The 26,363-nt window shown below is 36.8% G+C and overlaps 1 protein-coding gene across 3 annotated transcripts in view; it reads right to left on the bottom strand.

Moving 5' to 3' along the window:
- MMUT (methylmalonyl-CoA mutase) overlaps positions 1-26,293 on the bottom strand; it is a 37,732-nt gene extending 11,439 nt beyond the window's left edge. The window contains exons 1-9 of one of the 3 annotated variants that reach the window (XM_014481257.2): positions 26,138-26,293; positions 18,694-19,118; positions 17,491-17,858; positions 14,269-14,426; positions 13,355-13,526; positions 11,092-11,340; positions 3,981-4,092; positions 3,194-3,309; positions 406-521 (exon numbers count right to left, since the gene is read on the bottom strand). In XM_014481257.2, coding sequence (XP_014336743.1) covers positions 406-521; positions 3,194-3,309; positions 3,981-4,092; positions 11,092-11,340; positions 13,355-13,526; positions 14,269-14,426; positions 17,491-17,858; positions 18,694-19,078 — 1,676 coding nt within the window. In that variant the 5' untranslated portion in view covers positions 19,079-19,118; positions 26,138-26,293. Of the gene's footprint in view, positions 1-405; positions 522-3,193; positions 3,310-3,980; positions 4,093-11,091; positions 11,341-13,354; positions 13,527-14,268; positions 14,427-17,490; positions 17,859-18,693; positions 19,119-26,113 lie in introns of all 3 variants that reach the window. The other 2 variants (XM_005905105.3, XM_070360725.1) reach the window with 2 other exon arrangements.
- Between the last annotated feature and the right edge of the window lie 70 nt (positions 26,294-26,363).

Below are 26,363 nucleotides of genomic sequence, written 5' to 3'. Positions count from 1 at the left end.
AGGCAAAGATGTCTACATAGTACACAGCTCAGAAAGAAAGAGATACTGTCCACCTTTGACAAAGGGCAGGTTTGCTTACTGTGAGCATAATAATGTCTTCCTATACTTGAGAGAACATCAAATTTGAACCTGTAAATCAGTGATATTACAAGAGCTTCAAACGTCCTGAGCCACAGGGAAATACAGCTATTAATATACTCCATGCAAAATGGATGAATGTTTTTAAAGCACAGATATTTAAAAAAAAAAAAAACAAAACAAGAATTAATTTTATTTTGGTTTCCAATTATTTTCTTTGAGGTTCACATGGTTTATAGAATCAATCTCTTATTTAAGACTGATTCTGAAAAACTAAACTGGTCAACTTTTAGTATTTGGAAAACTTCCAACTTATATATCCTTTACCTTGCTCGAGTTGCATCCACAGCAAGAGCGAGAATATTCCCATCTCCACTGGCAGCACATGCAGTCAGAGCATCCAGACACCGTTCAGCCAAAGCCTGATCCCTAGTGGATTTGACCTTACAGAAACAGGTAAGGAAAGGGACAGTTTGTGTGATTATAAAATAAAATAGAGATCAGATTATACACACACACACACACACACACACATACACATATACACATATATATACACACACGTTTCATATGGAAACTGTTCCAAAATCCTAACTTTAAAAGCAAAAGAAAAAAAAGAGAAAGAGATAACATATATCCTACATTTGGTATTCATTTCATTTATTCACTCCTTCAACGTTTAAGAACTTCCTAAAGTAATGCCAAATTCTATCTAACACTGATAATTCAGAAACAAGCAGGGCAATAATAAACAATAGTGCTGACCCTCCCAAGTACTTAAGAGATCAAACTTAGAAATATCTTAGTTATATAATACTTTATTAGCTCTGGACCCAACCACATGCCTAAACAAAGTTACCTAAAATTCAACTTTTTAAAAGTTTTCACATCTGTATGAGTCTAAAATATGATGCTACTTAAGTATGCAGGTCAGGAAGCAACAGTTAGAACTGGACATGGAACAACAGACTGGTTCCAAATAGGAAAAGGAGTTCGTCAAGGCTGTATATTGTCACCCTGTTTATTTAACTTATATGCAGAGTACATCATGAGAGACGCTGGACTGGAAGAAACACAAGCGGGAATCAAGATTGCCAGGAGAAATATCAATAACCTCAGATATGCAGATGACACCACCCTTATGGCAGAAAGTGAAGAGGAACTCAAAAGCCTCTTGATGAAAGTGAAAGTGGAGAGTGAAAAAGTTGGCTTAAGGCTCAACATTCAGAAAACGAAGATCATGGCATCCGGTCCCACCACTTCATGGGAAATAGATGGGGAAACAGTGGAAACAGTGTCAGACTTTATTTTTCTGGGCTCCAAAATCACTACGGATGGTGACTGCAGCCATGAAATTAAAAGACGCTTACTCCTTGGAAGGAAAGTTATGCCCAACCTAGATGGCATATTCAAAAGCAGAGACATTACTTTGCCAACAAAGGTCCGTCTAGTCAAGGCTATGGTTTTTCCTGTGGTCATGTATGGATATGAGAGTTGGACTGTGAAGGAGGCTGAGCACCGAAGAATTGATGCTTTTGAACTGTGGTGTTGGAGAAGACTCTTGAGAGTCCCTTGGACTGCAAGGAGATCCAACCAGTCCATTCTGAAGGAGATCAGCCCTGGGATTTCTTTGGAAGGAATGATGCTAAAGCTGAAACTCCAGTACTTTGGCCACCTCATGCAAAGAGTTGACTCACTGGAAAAGACTCTGATGCTGGGAGGGATTGGGGGCAGGAGGAGAAGGGGACGACAGAGGATGAGATGGCTGGATGGCATCACTGACTCGATGGACGTGAGTCTGAGTGAACTCCGGGAGTTGGTGAGGGACAGGGAGGCCTGGCGTGCTGTGATTCATGGGGTCGCAAAGAGCTGGACACGACTGAGCAACTGATCTGATCTGATCTGAAGATGCCACTAAAATTTTATCATATTTATAAGCAGAGGGGGATTAGGAAATTCATATTAAAGGCAAAGAACAAACCACATCCATTATCATTACTGAATTTCTCCCTTATCTAAAAATAAGTTATATTATCATTTATGGTAACTGTGTGCCCTCAAGCTGTAAGTTTAAGAAAGTTTAAGTAAAAGAGAGGAAACAAGGAGTTTTCCAAATATAATAAATACTGAGACTTTTGTGGTCACTAGAAATATAATGCTACATTCTAAATAAAACTCTTTTTAAAAAAAGGCAAAAATGTGGGAGAGGAACAATTAACTCCTGAATGAGGGTGTAAAAAGAAATAATATCATTAAACATCTGCCATTAACTCTAATAGAAAAAACAAATGGAAGATGAATGTTGTGCATATAGTCTAACTGGACAAAGTCTATTAGATTCTTAAAAGAATACTTAAACTGAGGGGGGGAAAGTCCTATCTTAATCACGGGATAGTAAACAGAGAAAATCATTAAGGAACTTCAACTTTCCCACCTTAGAAATAGCAGTAATTACTAAAGCCAGAGATTATGAGACAAAGTAGCTCCATATAATAGAAATATATAGTTACAACAATAAGAATTAATATGTTTTATCTATTTTAGTACTTTGTATACTTTGGTTCCTCTCAGTAAGAAACTGGAAATAAAAAATTATACCAGTACTCTAGTTTCAATCAAAATAAACATCTTTCATTCTAAATTATATCTTACTGAAACACTATTCAAATATATTTGAATTTAAAAAAAAATGAAAGCAAATAATTATTTCATAGTAGTATCAGGAACACAAAAATAAATTACAGTGAGAAGACCTGGGTTCAAACATGGACTCTGAATTCAATCTTGTTTTCAACTTTGAGCTCAAATCAATAAATTATTGATTTATTATTATTATGGAGCAGTTTCTAATAAGAACATACAAGTTTCACAGAGGCAGACATTATGATTAAAAAGGTGAATGTTTAATATCAACAGACTTAGATTTGAGTCTTGCTTAATTATTTATCCTGAGCAAGTTTCTCAATCTCCCTTATCTTTAGTTTCTTTCTCTCTAAAATGTTGGGAAATAATACATACCTCACATGGTTGTTGTAACAATAGAGCAGGACACATGAGGGCTTGGACAGTGCCCAGCATACCAAAAAAAACACTCAAATATGATACCTGTTATTACCTTCTTAAGTTTTTCAATCTGCTTATTACGCACTGAAGTATTATCAATTGCCAAAACATCCACAGATTCTTCTTTTTCCAACTGGTACTTATTTACTCCAACAATTACTTCAGAACCTGTCAATTTCCCAGAGAAAAATAATATGTATATTCTATTCACAAATAATTGTCTAACAGTAATGCTCTGATCACCACATACTTTTCTTATAAGTTTGATATTTTTAAGTAGTATTCTTAACTCCTAATAGACATCAATAAAGATCAGCAAATACCAATATGGAATAGGGGTAGAAGGGGAAAAGACAAGTATATATCAAAATATCTGAAAGGGAGGGCTTTTATTATTCTCTCAAACTTTCCCAGAGCTTCTGATAAACTCTCTTCTAACACTACAAAATTAAGACAGTAGCAGCAGCTACCATCTAAGATTTATAAGGTAGAAGACAAATGTGCAAGAGCTTTTCTGGTAGTTTAATTCCCTTACAGCCAACCACTTTTAAACAACAACAACAAAAAGCCTTTAAAAATTTATAAATGATAAACTAGAATTACAAACTCTGCTTTATAATGCCTCCAAATATACTTTATACATGTTTCCCCATGTGTATCCAGGCATGCAAAAATACAACACAGAGATAGATACATATAGATTCATGAGAAACATTTTATCCAAGTTTCACTTATCCATAACTTTTGTTCTATTAACTATATGCGCTATCTTCAAATAGAAATTAATATTTCTTTTTAAATACTTCATTTCACATAAAACCTTTTCTACTTTGTCTTACCAGAATCTATTCTAGCTTGTCTTCGGGCAGCACATTCTTCAATTCGAAGCTTAGGTATTCCCTCTGCTACAGCTTTGGCCATTCCACCCATCTCCTCAATTTCATTAATGAGCTAATAAGAAAAATACATTAATAAAATTAGAAGAGAATATGAAAATATTTTAATAAATAGTACAAACATGTTATGCTATGTAAATACTAAAGTTAATAAATTATAAATTATTTTAGTGGTAAATTTAATGTTTCTTGAGAAAATAAGTAATAAGAGCATTGATTAGAAATTCTGCAGAGCTAACAATATTGTGTGATAGGTGGCTCAGACGGTAAAGAGTCTGTCTACAATCCGGGAGACCTGGGTTTAATCTCTGGGCCGGGAAGATTCCCTGGAGAAGGAAATGGCAACTCACTCTAGTACTCTTGCCTAGAAAATCGCATGGATGGAGTAGCCTGGTGCAGGCTACTCCATCCATGGGGTCGCAAAGAGTCAGACATGACTGAGCGACTTCACTTCAGAAGAGCGTAAACCTTAAAAAGTTCTCATTACAAGCAAAACTATCTGTAACTATGTGTAGTAATGGATGTTAACCAAACTTATTCAGATAATTTTTTAACAGTATATACAAATATTAAATCCTTACACTGTACACTTTAAACTAACACAATGTAAATATGCAAATTACATCAATTAAAAAGGACATTCTGTGTTTAAAATCATTTAAAAAGACAACAGAAGGGGAGAGACAACCTAAGATGGCGGAGGACGGGGAGGCCACTTGCTCCCCCACAAATTCATCAAAAGATCATTTGAATGCTGAGCAACTTCCACAAAACAACTTCTGAATGCTGGCAGAGGACACCAGGCACCCAGAAAGGCAGCCTGTTCTCTTTGAAAGGAGGCAGGACAAAATATAAAGGACAAAAAGTGAGACAAGAGTTAGGGACAGAGACCCGTCCTGGGGAGGTGGCGTGAAGGAGAAATTTCCAAACAGTAAGAAACTCTCTCACAGGTGGGTCTGTGGGGAGTTTTGGAATCTCAGAGGGCAACATAACAGGGAGAAGAAAAAAAAAGCCCACAGAATACACGCCTAACCGCAACTGCCAGTGGAGAAGTGGCCCAGACACTTGCATCTGCCACCAGCAAGTGGGGGCTGGACAGGGAGGCATGGGCTGCATAAGGCCATGAAAAGAAGGACACTACATAATGATTAAAGGATCAATCCAAGAAGATATAACAATTATAAATATATATGCATCCAACATAGGAGTACCTCAATATGTAAGGCAAATGTTAACAAGTATGAAAGGGGAAATTAACAGTAACACAATAATAATGGGAGACTATATCCCACTCACACTGAAGGATAGATCAACCAAACATAAAATTAGCAAGGAAACATAAACTTTAAATGATATAATGGGCCAGTTAGACCTAATTGATATCTATAGGACATTTCACCCCAAAACAATAAATTTCACCTTTTTCTCAAGTACACACAAAACATTCTCCAGTATAGACCACATCCTGGCCTATAAATCTAGCCTTGGTAAATTCAAAAAAAATTGAAATCATTTCAAGCATCTTTTCTGATCACAATGCGGTAAGATTAGATGTCAACTACAGGAAAAAAAAAAAACTATTAAAAATACAAACATATGGAGGCTAAACAACATGCTTCTGAATAACCAATAAATCACGGAAGAAATAAAAAAGGAAATCAAAATATGCATAGAAACAAACAAAAATGAAAACACGGCAACCCAAAACCTATGGGATTCAGTAAAAGCAGTGCTAAGGGGAAGGTTCATGGCAATACAAGCTTACTTCAAGAAACAAAAGAAAAATCAAATAAATAACCTAACTTTACACCTAAAGCAAATAGAAAAAGAAGAAATGAAGAACCCCAGGGTTAGTAGAAGGAAAGGAATCATAAAAATTAGAGCAGAAATAAATGAAAAAGAAACAAAGAAGGCTTTAGCAAAAATCAACAAAACTAAAAGCTGGTTCTTTGAAAAGATAAATAAAATAAACAAACCATTAGCCAGATTCATCAAGAAACAAAGGGAGAAGAATCAAATCAACAAAATTAGAAATGAAAATGGAGAAATCACAACAGACAACACAGAAATACAAAGGATCCTAAGAGACTACTATCACAACTATATGCCAATAAAATGGACAACTTGGAAGAAATGGACGAATTCTTAGAAAAGTAAAACCTTCCAAAACTGAACCAGGAAGAAACAGAAAATCTTAACAGACCCATCACAAATATGGAAATTGAAACTAATCAAAAATCTTCCAACAAACAAAAGCCCAGGACCAGATGGCTTCACAGGTGAATTCTACCAAAAATTTAAAGAAGAGCTAACACCCATCCTACTTAAACTCTTCCAGAAAATTGCAGAGAAAGATGAACTCCCAAACTCATTCTATGAGGCCACCATCACCCTAATACCAAAATCAGAAAAGATGCCACAAAAAAAGAAAACTATAGGCCAATATCACTGACGAAGATAGATGCAAAAATCCTCAACAAAATTCTAGCAAATAGAATCCAACAACATATTAAAAAGATCATACATCATGACCAAGTGGGCTTTATCCCAGGGATGCAAGGTTTCTTCAATATTTGCAAATCAATCAATGTGATACACCACATTAACAAATTGAAAGATAAAAACCATATGATTATCTCAATATATGCAGAGAAAGCCTTTGACAAAATTCAATACCCATTTATGATAAAAAAAACTCTTCAGAAAGCAGACATAGAAGGAACATACCTCAACATAATAAAAGCCATATATGATAAACCACAGCAAATATTATCCACAATGGTGAAAAACTGAAAGCATTTCCCCTAAAGTCAGGAACAAGACAAGGGTGCCCACTTTCACTACTATTCAACACAGTTTTGGAAGTCCTAGCTACAGCAATCAGAGAAGAAAAAGAAATAAAAGGAATCCAGATGGAAAAAAAAGAAGTAAAACTCTGTTTGCAGATGACATGATCCTCTACATAGAAAATCCTAAAGACACCACCAGAAAATTACTAGAGATAATCAATGAATATAGTAAAGTTGCAGGATATGAAATTAATACACAGAAATCCCTTGCACTCCTATACACTAACAATGAGAAAACAGAAAGAGAAATTAAGGAAACAATCCCATTCACCATTGCAATAAAAAGAATAAAATACTTAGGAATAAACCTACCTAAAGAAACAAAAGACCTATATATAAAAAACTACAAAACACTGATGAAAGAAATCAAAGATGACACAAATGGATGGAGAAATATACCATGTTCATGGATCAGAAGAATCAACATAATGAAAACGAGCATACTACCCAAAGCAATCTATCGATTCAGTGCAATCCCTATCAAGCTACCAATGGTATTTTTCACAGAACTAGAACAAATAATTTCACAATTTGTATGGGAATACAAAAAAAATCTCAAATAGCCAAAGCAATTTTGAGAATGAAACTGGAGGAATCAACCTGCCTGACTTCAGGCTCTACTACAAAGCCACAGTCATCAAGATAGTATGGTACTGGCACAAAGACAGAAATATAGACCAATGGAACAAAATAGAAAGCCCAGAAATAAATCCACGCACCTATGGACACCTTATCTTTGACAAAGGAAGCAAAAACATACAATGGAGAAAAGATAATCTCTTTAACAAGTGGTGCTGGGAAAACTGGTCAACCACCTGTAAAAGAATGAAACTAGAACACTTTCTAACACCATACACAAAAATTAACTCAAAATGTTAAGTTAATTAACACAAAAATTAACTTAAAGACCTAAATGTAAGACCAGAAACTATAAAACTCCTAGAAGAAAACATAGGCAAAACACTCTCTGACATAAATCACAGGAAGATCCTCTATGACCCACCTCCCAAAGTAATGAAAATAAACGCAAAAATAAACAAATGAGACCTAATTAAACTTAAAAGCTTTTGCATAATGAAGGAAACTATAAGCAAGGTGAAAAGACAGCCTTCAGAATGGGAGAAAATAATAGCAAATGAAGCAACTGACAAGAACTAATCGCAAAAGCAGCTCATGCAGCTCAATACCAGAAAAATAAATGACCCAATCAAAAAATGGGCCAAAGAACTAAACAGATATTTGTCCAAAGAAGACATATAGATGGCTAACAAACACATGAAAAGATGCTCAACATCATTCCTTATCAGAGAAATGCAAATCAAAACCACAATGAGGTACCATCTCATGCCAGTCAGCAATGGCTGCTATCAAAGTCTACAAACAATAAACACTGGAGAGGGTGTGGGAAAAGGGAACCCTCTTACACTGTTGGTGAGAATGCAAACTAGTACAGCCACTATGGAGAACAGTGTGGAGATTCCTTAAAAAACTGCAAACAGAACTGCCATACAACCCAGCCATCCTACTGCTGGGCATACACACTGAGGAAACCAGAACTGAAAGAGACACGTATACCCCAATGTTCATCGCAGCAATGTTTACAATAGCTAGGACACGGAAGCCGGACATGCCTGAAGCAACTTAGCAGCAGCAGCAGCAGCAGCAGGACACGGAAGCAACCTAGATGTCCATCGGCAGACAAATGGTTAAGAAATCTGTTGTACATATACAAAATGGAATATTACTCAGCTATTAAAAAAGAATGCATGTGAATCAGTTCTAATGAGGTGGATAAAACTGGAGCCTATTATACAGAGTGAAGTAAGTCAGAAAGAAAAACACCAATACAGTATTAGCATATATATATATATGATATTTAGAAAGATGGTAACAATAACCTATACGTGAGACAGCAAAAGAGACACAGATATAAAGAACAGACTTTTGGACCTTTTGGGAGAAGGAGAGGGTGGGATGATTTGAGAGAATAACATTGAAACATGTATATTACCATACGTGAAATAGATGACCAGTCCAAGTTTCATGTGTGAAACAGGGTACTCAAAGCTGGTGCACTGGGACAACCCAGAGAGATGGGATGGGGAAGGAGATGGGAGGGGGTTTAGGATGGGGACACATGTACAACAGTGGCTGATTCATGTCAATGTATGGCAAAAACCACCACAATATTGTAATTAGCCTTCAATTAAAATAAATTAATTAATTTAAAAAACCAAAACAAAAACAAAATCAAGAAAACAATAAAACAAAAAAGACAACAAAGAACTAACAAGTCCATTTTGGAAAACACAACACCTCTCACTTGTTTTAGAAGCCAACTAAAGATAACACTAACTGTGTAGTCTTTAATTTTAGTTATATAAATAAAATCTCCTTGGTTACATAAATAAAGACTCTAAAAAACAATTTCAAAATGCCATTTTATTTTTGATTTGAGAAATAGAGTAATGATACAACTCTATCTTTACTGACATCAAGAAACATCTACACCTTCAATCACAGCCTCATATATACATGAGATAGTAGAAGATGGATGGTGGAATGGGATATGACTTTTCAGAAAGGAGCAAGGTCAAACTGGCTTTCCCCTGACGAATTTAAGAAAGAGAAACCTATACTAGATTCAACAGAAGCCGAGAATCTTTTAGGAAGCTAAAAAGATGGAAACTACTTGAGAGTCTGTAACTACCTTTTCCGTTTCTGTCAGGAAAACCAAAACTTACTAGACTAGAGAAGCACTGGACTGTGAAACCTCAAGTGCCGGAAGAGGCAAGGATAAAATGTGTATGAAACGAAACCCTGCATTCTGAATAAAACTCAAACAAAACGGTGCACTGAGGAAACAGTGACAACACAGGATATATGAGAAGACTCCAAAAGATATAATTATCCTCAGAAAAGGAAGAAGAGATTCTGTATTAATGAAACAAATAGTATGACATGCAAGCAGAAAAAGCAGGATATAAAAGTGACCTCTTAGAAATTAAAAACATATGTGAATTTTAAAGTATGTAAGTAGAAAGATAAAGCTGAGGACTCTTCAAAAAAAAAAAAACAGGAAAAAACCCCTCAAAGATGCATTATAAGAATGTCAGAACATGATCTCTAAAGTTCTAAAAAAGAGAAACCACAGAAAAATGACAGGAAAGAAATTACCAAAGAAATAATATATGACAATTTCCCAGAGCCATGAAAAAATGAAGCGGCCAGGTGAAAAAATGTCCACCAAAGGTCAAGGACAATGTAGGGAAAAATACACATACCAAAGATATATCAATACAAAAATAAAGAAGAAATCCTAAAGCTTTCAGAAAGAAAGAGCCTGGGTGAGAATGACATCAGATTTCTGAGCAGAAATACTGGAAGCTGGAATAAAAAGTAGGTGAAAACTTACATATTTGCTTACAAACTCTCAAATGAAAAATTCCAAACCCAGACTATCAAATATGAAAGTAGAATAAAGACATTTTCAAGCGTCCAAAGTTTCAAATAATTCATTTCCCATGCACCATTTTTAGGAGGTTCTCATAAGATGTGCTTCAGAACAACAAGGGATAATCAACAAAGAGACAGGACTCAGGATACAGATTCAACATAGCAGAGGTGAAAAGAATTCCCAGAGTAATGACAAAGGGAAGTCCAAGGATAGTAATGGTCCAGAGAGAAACCAGTCTAAATTGAATGAGAATTTAGGGGGCTTCAGGAAGGTTTTACACTGAGATATAATTATAATACATGAGTACTATGGTATGATGGGAAAGGGGCAAGATCCAGCTAAAATACCACACCACCACACTAGCAAAGCAATAGATAAGGTCTAAAACGGACTGAGTCAGGACAAACAGTACACACGTGTAATTTTAAAATATGGAGACAGAAACAAACAAAAAATGTAGCTCACTCAAGGAAGCATGAAAACAAGCAAGTGGAGGATGAAGGACTGCTTATTTTATTATAGACTTTTAACCTTAGTTGTTTTTTTAACTCTTTGAATAATATAAATAAAAATATATTTTTAAATTAAATTTCAGTTCTAAATAAAGTCAAATCTAAAATTCCCCTTTTCTCTCACTTTATAAATTCTGATACAAATCTATAAATGATCTCATTTATAAATCAAAAATCTATAAATCTTCATAAATCTGTAAATCTTGACAGCAAAGTTTCAAAGAGGAGAAACTCACCTTCAAGGCAGCATCATAAATATCATTTGTGAGAGATTCCATCATATATGAACCTCCCCAAGGATCAGCCACTTTGGGAATCCCAGATTCTTCCTGAATAATGATTTGTGTGTTCCTGGCAATTCGAGCACTTTTCACAGTTGGCAAACCCAGGGCTTCATCAAAAGAATTTGTGTGCAAAGACTGAGTACCTCCGAACACTGCTGCCATTGCTTCTATTGTGGTACGAATGATGTTATTGTAAGGATCCTAAAACATTTAGTAAAAAGCAAAACAAGCCAATTGATATATACTGCAGCTGTAAATGATGATACGATTAGGAGTGCCTGATGCATACTTTCTTTGCCAAAATCTGCCTTAGTCTTCAGACTATCAAATAAACAAATTAGGAAACAAACTAGACTTAGAATTAAGAGCCCAGATGCCTAGTCTGTGCTTAAGCAATAAAACATTGCCTCTTATAATCATTTGAAATACTAAATATTTGTTGTGCTTATTTTTTATCGCCTAAATAATCTTCTATATGAGCATCATGAATGCAATACATTGTCTACTTAGATTATTAATATCCTTCATCTCATAATTCACTATTTCCTAATTACCTTAAGTATCTACTCTAATGAGATGGCCAAAACTGGTGATGATTTATTAATAAAACAGATAAAGAATGGACTATGAGACAGGAAATATGACTTCTAGTTTATTCTGTTCCTAACTGTGATCTTGGCAAGTCACTAGACCTTTCTGAACTTTAGTTTGCTGCTGCTGCTGCTAAGTCTCTTCAGTCGTGTCCGACTCGGTGCGACCCCATAGACAGCAGCCCACCAGGCTCCCCCGTCCCTGGGATTCTCCAGGCAAGAACACTGGAGTGGGTTGCCATTTCCTTCTCCAACGCATGAAAGTGAAAAGTGAAAGGGAAGTCGCTCAGTCGTGTCCGACTCTTCACGACCCCATGGACTGCAGCCTACCAGGCTCCTCCGCCCATGGGATTTTCCAGGCAAGAGGACTGGAGTGGGTTGCCATTGCCTTCTCCAGAACTTTAGTTTACTTAGCTGTAAAAATGAGGGGATTAAGCAAAAAAGATTACTGAAATTCCTTCCAAAACTGAAATCTGTATTTTTCCATTTATAAGTACCTGAAGTCATATGTAATATGGATACTTCTAGTTTTTATTTGCTTTTAAATGTATAAAAGCAATGTAACTTTAAAGTTATAACTTATTTTTGATATATCAAAATAATTCAATATATTAAGAAAATGCATGTTAAAAAGATCACCACTATATAATTTTTTAATTAAGTGAAATGAAAATAGATTATCCAAGTGACAATAGTTTTTAAGTGGTTTATTTGCATGGATGCTTACTTAAACATATAACACATACATAAAAAGTATGTATAACACCAACTTTAATGAGGAAGTTTTGTGTTAAGAATTTTAATCATTAAAATTACTTAAGATGATATTAAATTATAACTGTACTTCTTCCTCATCATCACTTACTTTTTACTGTTAAAAAAGTAAAACACACAGCCATACAAGCTAAGATTTAAATGATTTTATATTGTTAACCACTAGAGGGAGCAAATTTTATTATAATTTGTATAAAACATTAAATATGCATTATGCTTCAGAAAAACTCAGAGAAGGCAATGGCACACCACTCCAGCACTCTTGCCTGGAAAATCCCATGAACGGAGGAGCCTGGTAGGCTGCAGTCCATGGGGTGACGAAGAGTTGGACACTACTGAGTGACTTCACTTTCACTTTCATGCATTGGAGAAGGAAATGGCAACCTACTCCAGTGTTCTTGCCTGGAGAATCCCAGGGACGGGGGAGCCTGGTGGGCTGCCGTCTATGGGGTCGCACAGACTTGGACACGACTGAAAAGACTTAGCAGCAGCAGCAGCATGATGTCTGCACAGGGAGGTGTCTGTCACCTTCTTAACTTTAGTCAGACACTTAACAAATTGTGACCAGTTTTTAGTTACTGCACTTTTTTTATTTAGCTAGCTGTGCTGGGTCTTATGGAGAAGGCAATGGCACCCCACTCCAGTATTCTTGCCTGGAAAATCATGGACAGAGGACCCTGGTAGGCCGCAGTCCATGGGGTTGCTAAGAGTTGGACACAACTGATCGACTTCACTTTCACTTCAGAACAATTGTGATTTTCAAATATTAGCAGAAAAGTTCTTAAATGCATTTCTTGCCTAGGCCAAGTTGCTTAGAAGAAAATAAATGACTTCTTAAAATTCATACATACTTGCTCAGTAAGTGACCATCCTGACGTCTGACAATGTGCTCTTAGGAGAAGAGATTTAGAGTTTTTAGGCTGAAACATTTTCTCTATTAAGTGAGCCCAGAGTCTTCTCCCAGCTCTCATTTTTGCTATTTCCATATAAAAGTTCATTCCAATTCCCCAGAAGAAAGACAACCTAAAATAGTAATGTTAAGTCCAAAATCTGATTATAAAATGGAAAATAAAACTAAATGCATCACACAGACATACACAAAAGCTCAGATTTTAATTTCAAATAACTTAATTTGAATTAAAATCAAAGCATATATATTTCAATAACCTTAAACCTATAATAGAAGACTTGTCTTTTAAAAGAAAAAAGACAAATCTGTCTTGAAAATTATATTTACATTTTTAAATTATTTTTCAAAATGTGTCAGTTAATTATTTTCAGAATAGCAGAGAACAAAATTCTTCTAATTTACAAAGAAGTATGGCACCCCACTCCAGTACTTTTGCCTAGAAAATCCCATGGACGGAGGAGCCTGGTAGGCTGCAGTCCATGGGGTCGAGAAGAGTAGGACACGACTGAGTGACTTCACTTTCACTTTTCACTTTCATGTACTGGAGAAGGCAATGGCACCGCGCTCCAGTACTCTTGCCTGGAGAATCCCAGGGACGGAGGAGCCTGGTGAGCTGCAGTCCATGGGGTCACTAGGAGTCGGACACAACTGAAGCGACTTAGCAGCAGCAGCAGCATGGTCAAACTTAACTCTGAATTTTATTAATAATTATAAAGAGTACCGGCTTATTCCCTAAAAGAATCTGGTATATTTATACACACAAATTCATTTTATCAATATATTTTGCTATACACTCATAAAATAGTCCTATAAACTTTTTAATGTTGAGGTAATATTTGAGTTTAATTTACTCACCTTGGTGCAAATTCATCAATGGTCAAGCCCGCTTGGAGTCCAGTTCTGCAGTACTCCAAACCATCTGCTATAGTATAGGCCAGTTCCAGAATGGCATCAGCCCCTGCTTCCTGCATATGGTATCCACTAATTGAAATTGAGTTAAATTTTGGCATGTGCTATATAAAATAATAAAAAACACAACTTTAAATAAAAATATAAAAAAGGTTCTATTAAATTTATTTTGTATGAGACAATACTACTTGAAAATGATGTTCAATTCAGATATAATATTAACTGAAAATATTTAATGTTTAGTTACATTCATTTTTCAATTTAAATGGCTCATCCAATGAACCACAAAGGACTACGTGTACCTGTTTTATTTCCTAGTGAAAAAGAATCATCAACCATTGATCAGCACCAAAAGTTAAACATTGAATTAGTTGGCTGAGATTAGGAATGTAACCTTTGGCTCAAGAACTGAATGATAACATCTTTAATTAGAAATTGATGCCTCTGACCTCATATGAGGTCCTAAGACTTCAAGTCTTTGGGCATATGTGCTGAAGATGTATAAATTTAATTATTGTTAACTAGTTATTAATTATCTTATCCGAACACGAATAAGTACACAGTGGGGGGTAAAAAAGAAAACGATTCAGTGCTAGTACTGTATGTGAAAACTAAACAGGAAAAAACGCATGACTTAAAATTCAAAGATTTCAGTTTGATTTACTATGACATTTAATGCTTAGGATATCTCAGACAGGTTCCTTCTATCACAATCACTAATCCACTATTCCCCTAAAATGTCATGTTAGATAGGGTACATATCACACAGGACCTGCAGAACCAAAAAAAAAAAAAAAACTATTATCCTTCCAAGAATTAATCAAAAATAAATAATAAATACTAAATCACAGACACTCATTACAGTGGGTTCAGAATATGAACTCAAGTCAGAGTACTCAAATTCTAGTCATATCACTTAACTAGCCAGGGGACTGTAAGCTAGTTTCTCAACCTTGTTATCCTGTGCCTTCCCAAAGTATAAAACAGATATCATAATTCTACCTTTCTCATGGAGTTGTAGGATTAAAAGAAATGACTCACCAAAACCACTTAGTATTATGCCTATATATAAAGTATTCAAAAAAAGTTAGTTGTTGGTATGGTATGGATTATCTGTATTTTATACTTGCAAATACTTTTTATAACCAACAGCTCTTGAAAAAACGTTCATCACAAAGTAATAAGGGGACTGAATTACATGGCCTTGACAGACTACTTGAGTATATTTAGAGTTACAAAGAAAGCAGCAAGGAAACCAACAGGTGCTTCCCTACTGACAGCAGTTTAATAGAATTTCTTTAAGAATAACAGAAATATTAGAATACTGGAATATTATTCAGTCTTAAAAAGGAAGCAAATTCTGACACAAGCTACAATGTAGATGAACCTGAAGGACAGTATGCTAAGTGAAATAAGCCAGACACAAAAAGATAAATACTCTATGATTCCACTTATAAGTACAAACAGAAAGTAGAATGGTATTTGCCAGGGGCCGAAGGGAGGGCAGAATGGAAAGTATTTAACAGACACAGAGATTCACTTTTGCAAGATGAAAACAATCCTGGAGATAGATGATGGTGATGGTTACACAACAAAGTGAATGGAGTTAAAGCCACTGAATGGTTTATTTGGAAATGACTCAGATGGTAAATTTTATGTTATATGTGTCTTGCCACGAGTAAATTTTTTTAAAGGAATAACATAAAAGTTTACAAAGTACTTCAATATAACATATTTCATCAATATCTGAAACTAGCACATTTATCACTTACATGAAGAATTATATAAAGCAATCTTGAACTTGCAGGTGACATTAGAATCTTTCACAAGGTTAAAAGTCCAAGTCCATGATAGCAGATTGCTACTATCTACCCCAAGAACCATTCTCCACTTTCCTCTTGTATATGAACCATGCAGTCAGAGTGCCAATGTGTTCTACATTTCCAATCTCCTCTCTGTGTGTCCACTGAGATGTAAATAGAAGTTTGGTTTTTTTCCTTCTGGAAGTTCACCTTTAACCAGAGGGGTGGAGTCCCTCTCCTCAAACAAAGTCCACTTCCCTACTTCCTTAATCATGAGTTGGCACACTAAAAATAGAGGAGAAAGCCAAATGAAAGGATACAGGAATCCTTATGGCTGTGGAGCTTCCATATAACCAAGACCTTGACAGCCTACCTTCCAACTTCTCTTAGATGAAAGAGAACTTCTCTTAGTATCTTCATTTACTTAAAGGTACTGCTATTTGTGTGTGTGTTTGTCATATACTGCTCAACTAAATCCTCCTATGCATGTCTGTGAAATTGAAAAAGGTGATAGGCATGTATAATTCTAAACAATTCACATGGGCAGATGGAATCTATGAAAAAAAAAAACAAAATGGAAAAGTGTAAAGGCTAAATATCAAATGAGAGTAGGCAATACTAGCAAGGGTACTGAGAGAATGGCAATTATAAGAAGTAAAGAGATTTAAATAAAAAACATTTGATGACATAATAATTTGCCCTTTACTGTGAAATAACGGTCTAATTTTAAGGTAGATAAGAAAAGAGCACTGTTACCAAAAAGTAAAGTGTGAATGACGGGGGAAAGTATAAATGAATTACTTAGAAGAAATGAAGCTTTATGTTTCCCTGTGGAAGGATTGCTGCTAATATAGAAATACTATAAGAACCTTCTTTTCCTACCACTCTGGGGAAAATGAACCTACTTCAGGGGTGAAATATTAGGGATCTTATTGTGGTTGCAGATACAAGTGATATCTTCTAATCCCGTTTTCTTGCAGAAACAAAGTTGCTATTTTGATTCTCATCTATCTGACACCAGTGTCTATTCACAATTGATTCTGAAATCTGGAGAGAAATAAAGAAATGTAAATAATGAGCCCTCCCTGATTCTAACAATTATCAGAGAATAAAAATTTTAACAATAAAGAAACTACAATAAAGGCCTACTGTTCAGACTCCTATAGGTAATGACAGACCATAAAACTAGTACATTAAAGACTAAAAAATAAAAACTAACAATATACATACAAACACAAATCCCACATCCTGACTATCCTATAACTACTACTCAGACTCAATTACCAAATTCAAATTAGGTTATGGCATTTTATAAAAATTCCTACATTCTAAGAACTATAGTAAAACCTATAATAACAAAGGATACCTTTGCTGTATATTGGAAGATGTCAGCAATAATTTTCATGGATGGTTCTGGAGGAAAAATATAAGTATTTCTGACCATAAATTCCTTTAGTATATCATTTTGGATTGTACCAGTAAGTTTCTCTTTAGGTACGCCTTGCTCTTCTCCAGTTACTATAAAAGTTGCAAGAACTGGAATAACTGCTCCATTCATGGTCATGGAAACTGACATTTTTTCTAAAGGAATTCCATCAAAAAGAATTTTGGTGTCTTCCACAGTGTCAATAGCAACTCCAGCCATTCCAACATCACCACGAACTCGAGGGTTGTCTGAATCATAGCCACGATGTGTTGCCAGATCAAAGGCAACTGATAATCCTTGCTGACCAGCTAAATATATAAAGAAAAATAAGGTAGGATTAAACAGTCTGGCATCAAAGTAAACTGATTTTAACACTACTAAAAGTCCTGACTCATCTCATCACAGTCTACTTTGATAATAAACAATCTTTATGCTCAAAACAAACTTACATAAAGAGACTTTAGCTCCTAAGAGTCTGTTGTTTCCCATGTACTAAAAAACACACAAAGTGAATTCCAGACTTCACTATAATAAAGAATAGAAGGAATAAAACAGATTGATCTCATGTCCATCTGAGGATTTTTTTATCTTAACAATTCGTGATAGAAATATTTTTAAGATTCATGGGAAGATATGGCTGTTTATATACAGTTAACATTATTTAGTACTTGTATGCTCATTTATTTTTGCTCTTGTCTTGGCCGTTGAAACTTAATGGGAAATAGAATTATAAAAACCACTCAAAAAACTAAAATCTGTACCACATTATTTGTTTATTCCTTTCTTTGGTCATCTCATAAACCATTTTCCCCTCCCATTCCTATCCTGACAGTTTTAATTAAAAGCTTTTCAAAGGCAAAGCCAATGTCTCAGAATTTTCTTCATATAACTTCACCTAATTCCTTTTATACAACGTGCATTTAGGTATTGTTTTCTTTCAAGAATTGAGCACTTTATTCTGGGTTATCTATTTTTTTGACCATGTAAATTGAAAAACATTTTTTCTTTGAGAGTATAGCCTTGACCTCTAGATTATAAAGTGATTATTAGCTCTATAGAGATTAACTAGCCTCCCTTCAAAAAGCCAAGATGAGGAAGTGTTATGTTTGACCATAAATACTATGTCTCAAATTAAAATCTCACCCTTGATATTGTCCTTATAGAACTTGTTGCTCTCTTCCACAGTACTGAAACCAGCATACTGGCGGATGGTCCAGGGCCTGAAAGTGTACATGGTGGGATACGGTCCGCGTGTGAACGGCTTCATGCCTGGAAGTTCTTCAGGGAAGTCCTTGGTATCCCGGCTGGAATATAAGGGCTTTATGGAGATCCCCTCTGGGGTGTGCCATATTAGTTCTTCTGGGTTTTTGCCTTTCAACTGCTTTTTAGCCAGGGCAGCCCATTCTGGATGAAGGGGCTGTTGCTGATGCAGAAGTCGTTGCCAGATAAGCCTGGAGCCTGATGACCCTTTCAGCTGCCTCAGGTGATTAGGTGAAAGCAAAAAAAGCCGAGTCTTAGCCCTCAACATGATGGAACATGGAACACGCCAAACAAGAACAAGAACTGACCTAGAAAAAGAAGCACAGTGCATATGTATTTGCAAGACTGGCAAAACAGGAGCTTACTGGTGAGAAAGAAAAAGAGAAAAAAGAGTATATGAGTATGATTTCATCTCTTCTCCTTTTCTGTTCCCTACACGTAATATTTTATAACTTTGGTCCCTCGTGTCCACAACTACTATCATTGTTCTAGTCTAGTCCTCTTCCTCAAGAGCCTCTCAGGTGGTTGTGTTGACCAGTCTTAGGCCCCTCTCATCCATTCTGCACACTGACACCAATGCAGAGATGATCATGTCACACTTCTCTGAACATTTTCCAAAGATTTTCCATCATGTAGAGGATGCAGCATAGCCTCCTAATTAATTTTTCACTCAGAAGGTTTTTATTTAACATCTATATTATGACAGACATTGTACTGGATGCTGGAGAAAAAAGGGGTGAATAAAACAGACATTTAAGCCCCCTATGCCCTGATCCCTGCTTATCTTTCAGAATTACCTCTGCCTTTGACCCACTCCAGTACTCTTGCCTAGAATATTCCATGGATGGAGGAGCCTGGTGGGCTACAGTCCATGGGGTCACAAAGAGTCAGACACAACTGAGTGACTTCACTTCACTTCTTTGACCTCTACACATTTTGTTTTCTAGAATTTCTGGATTACCTACAGTGCCCTGCATGTGTCAAAGTTCCGTGACTTGCCCCTGCTCTTCCATTGACCTAGAATGCACTACTTTGGCTAAGGCATAACCTCTGGTATGCAGGGCTTTCTATGTGACAGGTACTGTTTAAGGACTTTATGTAGAGCAGCAATTTTAATCCTCAAAACACCACCAAGAAATAGGAATTTATACTAATATTATCCCCATTTTACAGATGAGGAAACTCAGGCACAGAAGAGCTAGTATTTAATCCTGGAAAGCAAAGTATTTAACTAATACATTCACAGCCTGTCCCTGAAACTACAAGCTGGATTAAATGGCCTCTTCAGTATTCCATACCACAGAGCTCTGTTTCCCTCTTTATAAATCTACCATCTCCCACACTTCAATAGATTAGAACACTGCTTTTTATGTTCATATAAGATATATTTCTATGTTTTGTTTCATACAAAATATATGTATATAAAATTTCATATATATATATATTCTCTTCTATTCCATAAACTGATCTAATATCAGAGCTATATATTCCTGATAATTACCCAGAGTCTTACACTACATAACTAAGTCCAATTTCATCATTTTACAGACGTAGAAATTAAAGTCCAAAGAAATACAGAAATAAAGTAGCTTATCAAAATTCCATACAGAAAAGCAGTACTGAAATTTCTGAATTATTTAATGCTTATCAGAGTCATACAGTCTCAACATGTAGAGCCTAATATTTAAAAGGATTTTGAGTGGAAATTTTTATTAATATATTCATGATTCCCTACAATACATAAAACAAGTAAAGTGAGTTCAAAATTCTATTTTCCATACCATTTTTCATCTATCAATTTAGTGAATTTTAAACAAAAATAAGAATACCCAACAATCCAATTGGTGGGAGTATTAACTGAGATAAACTATGTAAAAAAGCAAATTGGTAACATGCACAATCTTTGAATGATCATGCCATTCCACTGAGGATCATTACTCCTGGGAAAATTATTAGACAAAATACACATTCCCTAGTGGTTTTACTTATAGTTAGGAAAACTAAGAAACATTATCAATGAAGAAATAAATAAATTCAGTATTTAAAAATTATAGAATTTTATGTAGCTGTAAAAATATGTTTAGGAATTGGGCAAAACTAATCTGATGTCAGAAGAGTGGTTATGTGTGGTGACTAGTTAAGACAGGAAGAAAGAAAGGAGCTCTAGGGTGATGGTCTTGATCTGAATTCCTATTACATAGATGTGTTCAGTTTGTGGAAATTCATCAAATTTTACAAATATGATACGTGCATTTACCTATAAGTATATTATACATAACATACTATACATAAGTTAAAATTTAAAATGTTATGCACAGTGTCTTTAAAAAGGAGATAGGCTCAAGAAGCATTAAAAGATGTGTCCTAGGTAAAAATTGCAAATACAACAAAAACAATTCCTATTTTTTTAAACTAGTATGCCTTTTATTCTATTAAACTCATGGGATCCTAGACCTCCATCTTCTTCTGAGCCATAAACTACAGGTACTAGCTTAAAAGGCCGATGAGAAGAAATAATTTATAACTGAACTACTAGGGTAGTAATGTTATAAAAAGTAATCTAATAAAATGGATAAAAAACAAGCTCCTACTGTATAGCATGTGGGACTATATTCAATATTCTGTGATAAACCATAATGAAAAGAACATGAAAAAATGTACATGTATGTATAACTGAGAGGCTTCACTGTACAGCAGTAATTAACACTCAGGGTAACTCTAGTGGTAAAAAATCTGCCTGCCAATGCGGGAGACACAGAAATGTGGGTTTGATCCCTGGAGAAGGAAATGGAACCCACTCCAGTATTCTTGTCTGGGAAATCCCATGGACAGAGGAGCCTAGTGGGCAACAGTCCATGGCATCCCAAATAGTAGGATATGACTGAGCACACATGCAGAGTACACAGTAATTAACATAACATTGTAATTCAACTATACTTCAATAAAAAATACATTTTTAAAAAAGTAATCTGACAACTGCCTGAGAGTACGTTGCAGAAGATAATATCACAATCATTTCATGCCAAGTGCAGGTTCAGTTCAGTCGCTTAGTCGTGTCCAACTCTTTGCGACCCCATGGACTACAGCACTCCAGGACTCCCTGTCCATCACCAACTCCCAGAGTTTACTCAAACTCATGTCCATTGAGTCAGTGATGCCATCCAATCTCATCCTCTGTCGTCTCCTTCTCCTCTGGCCTTCAATCTTTCCCAGCATCAGGGTCTCTTCAAATGAGTCAGTTCTTCGCGACAGGTGGCCAAAGTATTGAAATTTCAGATTCAGCATCAGTCCTTCCAATGAATATTCAGGACTGATTTCCCTTAGGATGGACTGGTTGGATCTCCTTGTTGTCCAAGGGACTCTCAAGAGTCTTCTCCAACACCACAGTTCAAAAGCATCAATTCTTCGATGCTCAGCTTTCTTTATAGTCCAACTCTCACATCCATACATGACTACTGGAAAAACCATTGCTTTGACTAGACAGACCTTTGTTGGCAAAGTAATGTCTTGCTTTTTAAAAGCTGTCTAGGTTGGTCATAACTTTTCTTCCAAGGAGCAAGCGTCTCTAAATTTCATGGCTGAAGTCACCATCTGCAGTGATTTTGGAGCCCAAAAAAATAGTCTGTCACTGTTTCCACTGTTGCCCCATCTATTTGTCATGAAGTGATGGGACTGAATGCCATGATCTTAGTTTTCTGAATGTTGAGCTTTAAGCCAACTTTTTCACTCTCCTCTTCCACTTTCATCAAGAGGCTCTTTAGTTCTTCTTCACTTTCTGCCTTAAGGGTGATATCATCTGCATATCTGTGGTTATTGATATTTCTCCCAGCAATCTTGATTCCAGCTTGTACTTCTTCCAGCCCAGTGTTTCTCATGATGTATTCTGCATATAAGTTAAATAAGCAGGGTGACAATATACAGCATCGACATACTCCTTTCCTGATTTGGAACCAGTCTGTTGTCCTATGTCCAGTTCTAACTGTTACTTCCTGACCTGCATATAGATTACTCAGGAGGCAGGTCAGGTGGTCTGGTATTCCCATCTCTTGAAGAATTGTCCGCCGTTTGTTGTGATCCACACAGTTAAAGGCTTTGGCATAGTCAATAAAGCAGAGGCAGATGTTTTTCTGGAACTCTCTTGCTTTTTCGATGATCCAGTGGATGTTGGCAATTTGATACCTGGCTCCTCTGCCTTTTCTCAATCCAGCTTGAATATATGGAAGTTCACAGTTCACATACTAAAGCCTGGCTTGGAGAATTTTGAGCATTACTTTGCATGCATGTGAGATGAGTGCAATTGTGCAGTATTTTGAGCATTCTTTGGCATTGCCTTTCTTTGGGATTGGAATGAAAACTGACCTTTTCCAGTCCTGTGGCCACTGCTGAGTTTTCCAAATTTGCTGGCATATTGAGTGCAGCACTTTCACAGCATCATCTTTCAGGATTGGAATAGCTCAACTGGAATTCCATCACCTCCACTAGCTTTGTTCGTAGTGATGCTTTCTAAGGCCCACTTGACTTCACATTCCTGGATGTCTGGCTCTAAGTGAGTGATCACACCATTGTGGTTATCTGGGTCAAGAAGATCTGTTTTGTGTAGTTCTGTGTATTCTTGCCACCTCTTCTTAATATCTTCTGTTTCTGTTAGGTCCCTACCATTTCTGTCCTTTATTGTGCCCACCTTTGCATGAAATGTTTCTTTGGTATCTCTAATTTTCTTGAAGAGATCTCTAGTCTTTCCCATTCTATTGTTTTCCTCTATTTCTTTGCATTGATCACTTGAGGAAGGCTTTCTTATCTCTCCTTGCTATTCTTTGGAACTCTGCATTCAAATGAGTATATCTTTCCTTTTCTCCTTTGCCTTTAGCTTCTCTTCTTTTCATAGCTGTTTGTAAGCCCTCCTCAGACAACCATTTTGCATTTTTGCATTTCTTTTTTGGGGAGATGGTCTTGATCACTGTCTCCTGCACAATGTCACAAACCTCCGAACCTCCGGCCATAGTCCTTCAGGCAACTCTTTGTCTATCAGATCTAATCCCTTGAATCTATTTGTCACTTCCACTGTAAGGGATTTGATTTAGGTCATACCTGAATGGTCTAATGGTTTTCCCTACTTTCTTCAATTTAACTCTGAATTTGGCAATAAGGAGTTCATGATTTGAGCTACAGTCAGCTCCCGGTCTTGTTTTTGCTGACTGTATAGAGCTTCTCCATCTTTGGCTGCAAAGAATATAATCAACCTAATTTCAGTGTTGACCATCTGGTGATGTCCATGTGTAGAGTCATCCCTTATATTGTTGGAAGAGGGTGTTTGCTATGACCAGTGCGTTCTCTTGGCAAAACTCTGTTAGCCTTTGCCCTGCTTCATTCTGTACTCCAGGGCCAAATTTGCCCGTTACTCCAGGTATTTCTTGACTTCCTACTTTTGCATTCCAGTTCCCTATAATGAAAAGGACATCTTTTTGGGGTGTTAGTTCTAGAAGGTCTTATAGGTCTTCATAGAACCGTTCAGCTTCACCTTCTTCAGCTTATTGGTTGGAGCATAGACTTGGATCACTGTGATACTGAATGGTTTGCCTTGGAAACAAATAACAGATCATTCTGTCGTTTTTGAGATTGCATCCAAGTACTGAATTTCAGACTGTTTTGTTGACGATGATGGCTACTCCATTTCTTCTAAGGGATTCTTGCCCACAGTAGTAGATACAGTGGTCATCTGAGTTAAATTCACCCATTCCAGTCCATTTTAGTTCACTGATTCCTAAAATGTTGATGTTCACTCTTGCCATCTCCTTTTTGACCACTTCCAATTTACAACCAGTCCATCCTAAAGGAAATCAGTCCTGGGTGTTCATTGGAAGGACTAATGCTAAAGCTGAAACTCCAATACTTTGGCCACCTCATGCGAAGAGTTGACTCATTGGAAAAGACCTTGATGCTAGGAAAGATTGAAGGCGGAAGGAGAAGGGGACAACGGAGGATGAGATGGCTGGATGGCATCACCGACTTGATGGACACGAGTTTGAGTAAACTCCGGGAGTTGGTGATGGACAGGGAGGCCTGGCATGCTGCAATTCATGGGGTCACAAGGAGTCGGACACGACTGAGTGGCTGAACTGAACAGAGATGAATTTACCTTGATTCATGGACCTAACATTCCAGGTTTCTATGCAATATTGCTCTTTACACTGTTGCAGGTAGAGCTTTACAAAATGCAGGTAGGGCTTTCCTAAACCTGGATAAATGATAGGAAACAGCCCTATGTAGGTGAGTTCCTGAAAATCGCATGGCAAATTGGTAAAGACTGGAAATAGACATCATTTTTAGATAAGAACACAACTTTGGCTGATGGAAACAGGATTTCTGAAATTTTCTCAAAAGATCCATCAACAGACACTTTAAGCAACCAAAGAAATAATATGCAAAGCAAATATAATAAGTTACAAGTGATTAAAATGTGTGAAAGAGCAACAGTGAAGCAACATTTGCCCTAATGATGAAGCAACATCTGCCACACCCTCAAAAAAATACGGGTAAAACACCTACATACAGTTCTGAATCAAATCCCTTTCAAATTTGTTTACACGGGATTCTACTTTAACAGCTAGCCGCCTCCAATGTTCGGCCAACTTAGGTGAGAGAGGACAACACAGAGCATGCAAATTAAATTTAGTATCAGCATAAATAAGTCTTTAAACATAAAATACTGGGAGAAAAATCAACAAGTGATTTAAAATTTAACACACACAAATATATTACTCAGAGTTTGGTGCGTATAAAAGATTGCTCTCTTTCCAGATGAAAACGAGAACAAGTTAGCAATTTACACTTTCGTGTACGTTTAGACCTGTCTTTCCACTTCTCCCCATCACCTACATCTGTACACTGAAAGAAACTTCCAATTCCGCCACCTCTCACAAAAAAAAAAAAACCCTCACAACCACCGCGGCCTCGAAGGAGGCAGCTGTGGAGAGAGCATATCCCTCTAGAACCCTATAATCGCTCTCTGCCCAGAGGAACTCCGGGGTTCCTGGGTAACCAGGGAAGACGGCAATATGGCCTCTGGGACATTAAAAGCACCTTCTTTTCTGCAGTACCTCCGAACTTTCACGGACCTCACTGAAAGAGAGAGGACAGTGGAGCATCTAAACCTAAGAAGAGGGTAGAGCAGCGTGGGATCCCTTCTCAGCAGTAAAGAAGGAGGAAGTTGGGAGTTGGGAAGAGAGAAAGGACAACTTTCTCCGGGGACAACTAAGGGTGGGGAGGAGCCTGAAAAATGGAGGGATCTGAAAGGCAGACGTGCCTCAAGGTGCACGGTCTTACTCACGGGTCGGCCTGTCTCAGACCGAAGCCTTGGAAGAAGACGGCTGGACCTAGGCACCCCGAGCTCTGCAAATCAAAAGTCCCCAAAGCAGGGCCCAGGACCAAGCAAGTGCAAAGGCCAACGGGATGGGATGGGATGGGATGGGGGCGTCGGCCGACCGCCCTCTTTCCAACCAATCCCGTCACGCTCTCGTGGGCGCGCTCCTGATGACGTTGGGGGCGTGGACAGA

Source organism: Bos mutus, chromosome 23 (assembly GCF_027580195.1).
Source record: "Bos mutus isolate GX-2022 chromosome 23, NWIPB_WYAK_1.1, whole genome shotgun sequence".
NCBI classification, from domain to species: domain Eukaryota; kingdom Metazoa; phylum Chordata; class Mammalia; order Artiodactyla; family Bovidae; genus Bos; species Bos mutus.
Note: the sequence above shows the minus strand (reverse complement) of the source record. Positions and strands in the feature narration are given on the sequence as shown.